The 11,014-nt window shown below is 40.3% G+C and overlaps 1 protein-coding gene across 1 annotated transcript; it reads right to left on the bottom strand.

The window, feature by feature from the left end:
- Positions 1-690: 690 nt before the first annotated feature.
- Positions 691-7,977, bottom strand: LOC137257874 (putative phosphatidylglycerol/phosphatidylinositol transfer protein 2). The gene is made up of 4 exons (XM_067795364.1): positions 6,660-7,977; positions 3,551-3,646; positions 2,986-3,176; positions 691-2,365 (listed from the first exon to the last, which is right to left on the bottom strand). Exons 1-4 carry the CDS (start codon positions 7,000-7,002, stop codon positions 2,285-2,287), a joined length of 711 nt encoding a protein of 236 aa, XP_067651465.1. The 5' UTR covers positions 7,003-7,977; the 3' UTR covers positions 691-2,284.
- Between the last annotated feature and the right edge of the window lie 3,037 nt (positions 7,978-11,014).

Below are 11,014 nucleotides of genomic sequence, written 5' to 3'. Positions count from 1 at the left end.
AGAAAACCATTCGTGTATTTTTGATAAACGTCCCCCTTTTTTAAAAACTGCAACGTTAGTCCTATATCGATTAACAGTTAATTTGTATTTGTCACAATAACTCTCAAGTTCTTGTATAAGGTTTTGTAATTCTGCAACATTGCTTGAGAAAAGCACAATATCGTCTGTAAAAAGCAGAAGAAAAATATGTACTAGGTCAGGGTGTAACTATTCCATACTCACAATTGCTTTTAATTTGGGTTGCTAGTTCATTTGTGAAAAATGAGAATAAAATGGGTTAAGTAGAGAACCTTGTCTTACCAGAAGTTGTAGTTCAAAAGAGTTTGTAACAAGCATGTTGATCAATGGACGCTCTATTTCGGTGAATACACTGACTGGCACAGTGTATTCAAGGGCCCCATCAGGCAGCCACGCTAGCTCAGCGGGAGCACGTCCTGGTATCTGATTACGTACATAGACTGATTACGTACATAGATGCTCTTGATGTCAATCACGGGACTCTCCAGATGATTTACACACAATCGCCATACAGCTGGAATATTGATGAATGTTGCGTTAAGCAGCATACAACCTTTACTTTGTATACATTTGAAGTTCCTGCTGATGATGTAGCAGTGAAAGTAACATGCCCTGGTTTGGTTGTACCATGTCCTAAATCACCGGACAATTCAAATGAAGACCAACATCAAGTTGATAGCTTCCTCATTATTTCATTTATTCAAATCAAGAATGATTAAATACGTATTATATACAGGTCTCTGTCTCACACAAAACAAATGCGAAAAAAAAAGAAAAAAAAGGAGAAGAAGAAAAAAGAAAGAAACGCCGAACAAATATACTGAGTGTCTCTATGGAAATAACAATGTGTGAAGGTAGTCGTTCAGATGAAGAGCGCCCCTGTAATTGATCCCTTATCAGAGTTGCAGTTTGCAACCGATACCATCGTTCCCCCGACTTTTGTATATGTGTTGATACTAGTGCCACGATCTGCTGATGTCAGCCTGTAGCAACGTTCAGCGCGTCATGGTATAAAACAGTTAGTTTCCTTGACCGTTTGCTTCCTAGAAAGCCTTCTGCTGACAAGCAGATGATAATGGTAAATCTGCTCTACCACTCCCCACGTGTTTCATGACAATTCATTACAATGTTGTTTCGCAGCTTGCTGTTATAGGAAATGTCCGACACTGTGTCTGTTGTTTGAGTGCTGTTAGACCTTAAAACATATAATATTCCCTACATTTACACGGTAAGTGCCCTGTGCTGATTCTTGACTATATGCCCATGTCATCTGTGTTTATTTATTGTAAAGTTGTGACTTTGCACTGAATAATTTCTAAACCTAGGTTTTGATATAACCATTATTCATGATTGAAATTACTTAGTCTTTCTATCACTGATCGTGACATATCACACTATTAAAATCTTCGAAGATAATGTGGCGGGACCTGGTTTCGAACCTGCGACCCTTTGCTCTCTAGCTTGGCATCTTTATCCAGTAAGCTACATCGCTCCTCGCGATGTTCCCTCCTCACGGTGTTGACAATCTCTAGGAAACCCCCGTAGTCGTGGTTTCTCCTACATGCACAAAATGTCCCCTACATTTCCACAGTAAATGTCCTGTACGGATTCTCGAGCATGTATCCATGTCCCCTGTACACTTCAAGATGCTATGATACTATTCATTCAACAAAACTCATTCAGTCACTTAATCAATTGTCTCGGGTAATAATATAGTGACGGTCATGTTTTTGTGAAGCATATCGTTAGACGCCACATTCACCATGTTCCTGTCAGCTCTTCCTAAATAGCTAGAACCACAGAACCAAGAATTTTTATTTGCTTTCTAATGTGGAGAAGTGTACAAACATCTCACGGTCCCCACTGTGCCCGCATGTTAGTATACTTCTAAGTGCTCGTGTTTAACGTGTCTACAGTCACGAAGACATAGCATACACAGAGTTATGTTTTTATTGTATAAAAAACGTTGCTATACACTGACGTACAAAAGAAAGTACACACCTGGTGTGGGTGGTGTGGTGTGTATCTTAGTTTAGTTCACTAACGTACACTCGTATTAGAATATACTGTTACATTCCGCTCTCTATCAAAAGTCACTGATACCGTCTTACACAACACTATGCAATAACATGTTTAACGAGATTAGTCTCATGAGACAATGTTACGGAAGCTCCATGAAGTGATTGCATTCAGGGAATGTCCGGCGGCAGATATAGAGTGTGGTCGCTCACTGTCTTTACACTGATGGCATCCTTCTCTCAGTACACTACAATACAAAGTCCGAGTAGCCACACATAAGAACAACCCCATTCTGGTTGGTGATCCACGAGCGCGTGTAGTACTTGCCCTGAAAGGGGAAGTTCAGCTGAGAGCAATTGTCTCATCAACATAGATGGGAGAATATGACAGACCAAGTAGAAGCACGTGAATGGACCATATACAGAGCAAGGTTTGTTTGCAACCTTGAGTAACGTTATCATAGGACAGTTGAATTTCATAGCGAGGTGGCAGTTTGACAATCAGTAAATCTTGATAGCTAAAGATTCAAACAATGCTCACATTAGATGTTATGTATATCTACTTATTAAGACTTTCTTACTGATTTTACGTACTTCATTTTTTTTCTACGCAACTTTATGAACTTCCTGTCAGTGCACTCGATTGTGCAAAGCAGTGACTCGGCAGCCTTGCATAAAACCGATTTCGGTTCGTGAATACAAAAAGTAAAAAATAGTGAAAAATCAACAGTAATTTTTTAAAGCGTAGATTATAAATACAATACTTCACTGATGCTCGCTGGATACCAATTATGAGAGACCGATGAACCTCCCATGGTATCTGACCTCTGAGTGTAGGCTATAGATTATGCGTTCCTTTGACATAAACATCATTAAGTGGGATGCCGATGTGTTACATGTCTTAGATGTTCGCCATTTGGATGAAACATGGTCAACATTCCCAACTTACCTTGGGCAGATAGATGGGAATCTCACGGTCCTTTATTTCGTTCTTTTGCCCTCTCTTTATTGGGCAGAAAATTGTCCTTTTGTCTTGGTCGCTTTCCTCTTCAAGTGTACACAGGTCCCAGTGATTGTCGAACAGGTCGTTGTTGTTATACTTCACGTCTAAGTAAAACTCGCCTTCTTCAACATCTTCATCTGCAGGAGTGAAGATGGTATAAACGTAAACATTCTCCACACACCACACAACAGCAGGTTAGATAAACAACCAAATAGATGGAATGAAGCCACTGCCGTTTTTCAGGTAAAAAGGCACAAACACTCCAGTATTTAAAGAAAGCTAGACACACACGCACCCTGGGTGGAAAATACGCCAAACGCTTAAATTTATTTCAGTATTTGATTCTTGACACGATCTCGTTCTCGTAAAACCCGAGTTACGGTGTGGGATAATTGTTATGAAAGTAAAAAATATAAGAACTACATTATTTTTTCAAGACACCATAACATGTTCAGCGGACATGCTTTTATCCGCAGTGATTGATACATAGAAGTGAGCTGAAGTTACTGACGTAATGTGTAGTTGACGAATGTCCTGGTTTTCAGTCCCCCGGTTTCCTTGTCAGGCATCATTATGACAGTTCCAATTGTCTTGCGTCCTTTGTCGTCTGGTAACAGAAACATGGACCTGTGTATTCATATCACATTACGACGGTAATCACTGTAATAAAGGAAGTGAGTACATTGTAGGTACGTAGGTCATGCAACATATTCATTGACTTTCTGGGGAGAACTGGGTTGTCCACGGGACACTGTATGACATGAATCCACTGAATGACGAGAACATGTAGTGTTCTCATATGTTAAACCCTTTGGTGATTAAAACAGGATACGTTGCTTGTTAATGAAATGCACGGTTGCTATCCCATCTTTTGACCCTTACATGTGTTTCGTCCTGTTTCCACCGGCATTCAATCAGTGAGTTGGATTGTGGTGTTTAGTGTCAAACCCTGAGTCCGCAACCATTGCCGCTCTTTCTGTCAGTCACTGAATCATTTGGTCCAGGTGTCCAACATATTTGAAAGAATATCATCTGAAAGTTACTTGATGCTTTTGTAGACTAAGTTTGAATCGTTTCCATGGAAATCATGAAAAATGCAAATGCCATATATCTGTAAACAGCGAAAGGCACCACTTCAAGATCTGTTGAAAGATATGAAACGGTTTTCGAGTTGTGCTCCGGAAACGAAGCCCATCCCTCCATCTTGAGACTAAGTCCCTAATGTTTCCATGGAACAATAAAAATGCCCAAACTTTGTAAATAGCAAAAGGCACCACCACTTGGTGGTCTGCCTGAAATATCTAAAATGGTCTGCTGAGAGATATTAAATAGTTTTCGAGTTATGCTCCGGAAACGAATCCCATCCCTTCATATTGAGTTTAAGTCAGAATCGTTTCCATGGAGACTGAGAAAATGATAAATCACAAAAATCTGTAAATAGCAAAAGGCACCACTAAGGTCTGACCGGTATATCCATCAAGTTTTTGATTTCTGCTCAGGAAACGAAGCCCATTCCTCCATTTTGAGACAGTCCGAATCGTTTCCATGGAAACCGAGAAAATATGACTATGTCCTCCTGTATTACGTGCCGGGGGAATAACAAATGAGACTTGTGTGAAGAGCGGATCCTAAGCGGAGAGGCCGGACATGACTATTATTTCCCCCATACCCTCGTGTCATCAGTGTTTTGTGTCGACCTGTCACATAATGTTCATAACTGTTTTGCCCTTCATACCTGAACAAACATCTGTTTGTGTGGAGAATCTAGACTGCATATTCTCTTGTGTTCACGTTAACATTCAGAGTGAGAGTAGAGTGAGTGTGGCTCTTATTGAGTGAGTGTGTTTTGACTCGGTGAAATATGTACAGCTGCTAAGGCGTGAATAAACTCATTTAATTACAAAATGAAACATACAACATTATGTATGACAACTTCTTGTTTAATGTAAAATGCACACACACGCATACACACACACACACGCACAAGGAGTGATTTATAAGATTAACTGTGAACGTGATGTCTCCTATATAGGTGAAATCTCCCGTCCTCCGGGCATAAAAGAACATGTAACCTCTCCAACCAAGGGAGACAGCAAATCTCAGTTCACCAGCAGAAAGAAATCCCCTACCCATCATATCAAGCATAAGACAAAATATTATGGATGTCAACTTCTTTATTCTATACACAACGTTTCAGGACATTATCAGATTGGAAAGGGGCAAGGAAAGCCTCAGGGAATACCGTCTCAAGAACACCATCATATCAACTTTGACAAAGTCCTAGCAGCCCAAAATCACAAAAAGAAAACTGTTGGAAGCCACTGAAATCCGCCGCAAGAAAACAGAGAACAAATATACTACATACCAGCGTCCGAAATAACCGCCGGCCCGAAGGCCCAGCGCTGGTTGTTATTGTATCGCCCCGGCAGATTCAAATAAGCACAGGCCCTTATGGCCCTCAGTAAATTATCGGTCAAGTATTTTCCACCTGAATTGTCTCCCCTTTTTTCTTTATTAACGTTCGGGAATCATCCACGATCCATCATCTTACAATAACTTCCGCTTTGGTGTAGGAATGTCAACACCAGTCTAACAAATATAAACTCCTCTGTGTGCCATAGGCTTCACTTAATTTTGTACAAACAGTACGAAATTGTTATATACAATGTAGTCTATTTTTGGTTTTATTGATTGAGTTTAAACCAAATAGGCCTGAAGATTTCATTCAGGGCCTGCAGATTTTGAAGATAGACATGCACGGTTCATTGTTACCGCCTACACACCAATGTCCCCACTGAAACAATACGTAGAAAACGTCTCTTTTAAAACTTCTGACAGTGAAATTAAACACGTTTGGCTGTTCTATACAATAAAATGTTTAGATCCATAACGCGACGAAAGGCTGGACAAGAAAGGTGTAGGATGTAAACAGTGTACCATCCTTGTAGTGCATTATGTGTTCCCGCTGGTCGTCTTACCTCCTTCAGCCCGAACAGACAAGAGGGAAAGATAGTGCTTTGTACAATTATGGGCTCAATGCGCAAAATCACATCGACGGCCGCATAATATTGACTTTAGTGTATGCACTTTAATAACAACCACCTATATGCATCGACCGTAGAGTGGACTTCAATCACAATCTTGGTGCCATCAGACTAGCCCCTACACAGTTCTGGTTGTGTGAGAATATCCATCACTGTCTACGTCACGTACAGTATACACAAACATGTACCATCCCCACCCTGCTGTGTTAATTACCTTGTTATCTTGTCTTTGTTAGGCTCATTATATACTTTGCCACCACTGTATGTTTACATTCCCGCTTGACAACAGTGCAAGAATCTGTACCGAAACGTCGCACTATCGCAACAAAGAAGTTGTTATCCATAAAGTTTGTCGATCATGTACAATCGGGTCGATCCGTTGAGGAGAGGCCAATGTCACATCTTTATATTGAGTCATCGAGTCTTTAATTATAATAGTAACATATTTTGAATTCACCTTCAGAAATATGGTCAGCTACTTTGAATTCACCTACAAAACTGCAAGTCTACCGAAAAGACTACATATCGTTTCCATAGTGTGCCTGTATATCAAATTATCAGTGTTGTACGACTTACCACATCCGCGGTCCCACACTTCTCCCACCGATACAAAGTTATTCCGCCGAACAAAGCTTTCCCAACGTGCTGCACTAGTGTCTACCTCCCCATCGATCAAATCATCTTCATTCACATTGAACACCGTCTCATTTCTGATGCTTGGAGCTCTATTGGAAAACGTCCTTTTGCTGTTCATACGCATGAGTTCCTCGAGCGGTGGCCTTTTAAAGTATGTATAATAGATACCCATTATGCAGGTAACAAACAGGATGGCACTAAAGTAACATATACATCTCCTTCCAGCCATTCTACTCGGCCAGGTCTGCCCTGTGCTGTCAGATGACCAGATACCTTTATCCATACAGAACACGCTATTCTTCAAATACCACTTTCAGCTAAAAGTTTCAATGTGGGACAAAGTGAAGGCAGCCTCCTCTTGCATCAATCAGTAACTGCAGCTAGCGAGAGAGCGCTTATCAGAAAGCTGTCACCAGGTCAGATGGGACACGTCACCACTGATATTGTCCTATCATTGTAGCCCACAATCTTGCTGATTTGAACTTTGCGTCACACACATTGTCATCAACTGTCGCGATAACGATGATGATGAATGTACAAAATAAGATGTTGTATGTATAGAGGAGATTGCACGATAGCGTGGTGACTCTTGGGGCCTAGAGAACAGGGCATACACCTACAATTTGAAGTAACAACTTCAGTGTGACGTTGCCTCAATATCTCTACATATCTTCATTTGAAAGATGAGGTGGAAGTGTTTCTTCTAAATGGACAGGAGGGTGGGTTTATTCGGTGGTTTTCCGGCCCGAGCAGTCAGTAGTTTGGCGGGTCAACAAATGTATTTGCATGACAATGTATAGGAAGATATATGTTTATGTGCAGGTGTATGCAAGGGACACAGGACTGTTCCACTTTTTTATGCTTTGGGGAGGATATTCGAAGAGTGTCTGGACATGTCCGGCGCACTCCAAGTCATTCTGTTATGGGCTGTGCTAAACCTCAGGGCAAGAAAAGTCGGGTTGGGTCGGATCGGGCCGGGCAGCCGGGTAATATTGAAAATGGATTGCAGAATATTACAACGAATCCTGCACATGTGGGTAGACACACTTCCGCATGTATATAGTTTGTTTGAAAGTGTATATTTAAAGGTCACATGCAACGTAAAACACAACTTTGCAGATTCTGATAGCTTTCGGTATGCACTTACCGACACAAATCATCAAAAATGAACCTATGAACCTACGAAAGCCGCGATGAAAAAAGCCCGCGAAATCGGATTCAATAATTTCTCCCCAACGCTGGGGAAAAATGGTTTCAACACCTATGCTGCGCTGCGCTGATAATGCGTGAGCAGTGAATATGTCGAAACGATATGCCTGCCCGGAGTATGAGGTCGTGGGCAGTAGTCTAATCTTGGTTGTGTACACAAACAAGTAAATAATCTACTCGTTACATAAAAATGCCATGCTGATTATGGTAAGCAGACTGTCACAGAGAAAACTCAATGTCTGGTTTATTCACTCCTAAATGTCTGCCTGTCTGTCTTCTAATGACAATATGCAATACACAACTTCAATCACTAACCAGTTAACACGTATCGGGCTTACACGCCATAAGAACCCACTAAGCGTATCGGCAAATGAACCAGTGGCTAATGAAAAAGCTGCGTTACACTCGAGTCCACATCCATCGGCTCTGACTGTTCGGTATCGCGGCTGCTTCGTTTCGAGGGAGGTAAACACAAGTACAAAATATTGCACCTTTGATTTGCTATTATACGCTTATTATTTTGTTTATTTGTTTTTTCTTAATCAGCAATGCATGTTATATAAGTGATAACTGTGTTTTAATTATGTTTGATGTTTTGGTTGCATGTGACCTTTAGCTATGAGATAAACATAAAGCTGTGACTACATACCGAGAGATTACTTACCTCCCTTAGCGTGTGACGTCATGGGCAGGAATTGACACTGTTTTCACTTCTTTTCTTTCCTTGATTAATATATTTGGAATCCCTAATTGATTTCTATGTTGTCATGCTGAAAGGGTGTTTATGTTAATGCGACGTGGATATTGGTGAATGTCAAGGGGAACAAGGGAGTAAGATTTATAGAGACATCGGCAATATTTCAACCATATCGTGATTTTAACAAATTGCTTATTAATAATAAAATGCGATGAATTGATAATAAACCTGTCGACAAGGGGAAAAGAACTGTGACATATTTGAATATTGGCTAAAGTTCATGCAGTTTTGTTAATTAACTAGAGTTACACATGAAAGGCAAAATGATATTTTATCTACCTAAATATCACTTCACAGCGTCTTATTGGGTTGTATTTGATGCTAACACGTTGCTCAAAGTGAAGTCCTGTTTTCCATATTCTCTACACAGTTGCTATATCTTAAGCGTTCTTGCCGGCTTTGCCCGAACTCTCAAATGCAACTTAAACCTCATACCTGCATCTTGAATTGGATTAAAATCCATAGATTAGTAATATATCTACCCAAATATCATTTTGTAATGTAACAAAATGACACATAAAGATAACTGGTCCCTTAAGGTGAAGACCTTTCCGTTTCCATTCCCATAAGACGTATGTCCCCGACGACAGACCGCCTAAAACATCACATGTCATGGTTGGTTGCAAGGCAAGACAAGGTTTTTTCGGTTTTGTGAAACGACCAGTCTCGATTTATAAGGGGAGTGTGCCACTTATAAATTTGCTAAACAGCTACCGACTACTCTGTCATTGAGTGATTTCACATAGTCTGAAATACAAAAAGCATTTTTATAGAGACTGTACGTCCTTAACGTATTCCCATGAAGTTGCCCCCTTTCGTCCCAACGTTTTACAAGCCATATCGATATCTACAAGTTTAGGTTTTAAAACGTCAAGCTGAGAAGTCAAAGATAGATAAAGACTTTCAAATAGCTTCACAACGGTACAATCCCGTGATTTAGGCATCGACAAGGACCATCTGTGAATAAGAAGAGGTAATTAGTTTTCACTAACAAGGCATATTCTCTATAAAAAACGGGCAATTATAATTTAGATATCTACGCCGAAAACACCGGTTTGAATACCGACATCGGTTAAATGTGTGGAGCCCATTTCTGGTGTCCCCTGCCGTGATATTGCTGGAATATTGCTGGAATATTGCTAAAAGCAGCGTGAGACCAAACTCGTTTTATGCACGACGTTAAACCCCATTTCAACTGACGTCACCATAGTTGCTCTACCACAAGCGCTCGTCCGGTCTACCTTGGCTCGCGCTTTCAATAGCATCTTAAACCTCATTCATGTATCCTGTATTGCATTTATATCTATAGATCTGTATTGCATCTACCGAAATATCACTTTGTAATGTTACAACATGCCACATGGAAAGATAACTGATCCGTTAAAGTGAACACCTTTTCCATTCCAAGACTAGCCACACTCAAAGTGTTTTAATGCCAACGAGAATGTATATTTTCGCAGCTGTGATAGTCAGACACACGATGTGGAAACATGAAATACCGATTATATGACGCCATATGTGACGAAAACATGTTTATATGATTGCAGTTTTTGTCGATAATAATCAATTGTTGCAGCTGGCTGCCAGCTCTTCGTCAAGAATGGACCAACTCAGTATTTAGAAAGGACATCCTTTCAATATGATTGAAAACGAAACCTTCAAACTACCTCGTGCCAAGACTGAACAAAGGCTATAATGTGACAAAGTACAAGTACGTATCGGCGACAGAATATTGACATATTAGAAACGATTAAGCGACTCATTAGTCTCGCACCACATGCTCAGGCATGGCTGTACTAGATGCAATATTCTGTGGGAATATTGGCAGTGGTTGCTTTCTGGCGAGATGGAAAGGCAAATCACAATGCAGCCACGTGTTCAAGAACAATAATACGGAGCAACTCGAACAGACTTGATGAGCTTGCAGAAATAAACGTTTAGGGGACAACAATTTCTTGTGCCCCGTCATGGCCTGGTCGCCTGGTAACTTTTCGGTCGTAAATATCTGGTCAAACAATTGCGAACCTTCAAATAATAACACTCTTGTAATACAGAATAAAATGGCAAAAATGTTTAGAATCTGTTGTTAACAGCAAGAAGTTTTAACTAAATGGGATTTTTGAATTTAGCAATGAGCTAGTGACAATTTTCACAAGCAGATCAAATTAGCAAGTTATCATTCAAACACACAAAGTACTTTACTGAATTCGAATCGAGTGCACGTTTGGACAGTCACAGGTGAGTGGCATTTCTCCAGTTTGGCGCAGCAATAATAATTGATGACAATGAGCCAAATACTAGTTTTGAATTTTGATTTACGAAATTCAAT

Source organism: Haliotis asinina, chromosome 12 (assembly GCF_037392515.1).
Source record: "Haliotis asinina isolate JCU_RB_2024 chromosome 12, JCU_Hal_asi_v2, whole genome shotgun sequence".
In the NCBI taxonomy this organism is placed as follows: Eukaryota; Metazoa; Mollusca; class Gastropoda; order Lepetellida; family Haliotidae; genus Haliotis; species Haliotis asinina.
This window is presented reverse-complemented; position numbering and strand designations above follow the sequence as displayed.

Excerpts from the sequence above, each read along its gene's own strand:
- LOC137257874 (XM_067795364.1), bottom strand. The coding sequence starts at position 7,002 with ATGGATAAAGGTATCTGGTCATCTGACAGCACAGGGCAGACCTGGCCG. Across the intron at positions 3,177-3,550 it reads ATTCGTCAACTACACATTAC|ATGAAGATGTTGAAGAAGGC; the intron begins GTCAGTAACTTC and ends TCACTCCTGCAG. Across the intron at positions 2,366-2,985 it reads TTCCCATCTATCTGCCCAAG|GGCAAGTACTACACGCGCTC; the intron begins GTAAGTTGGGAA and ends TTCCCCTTTCAG.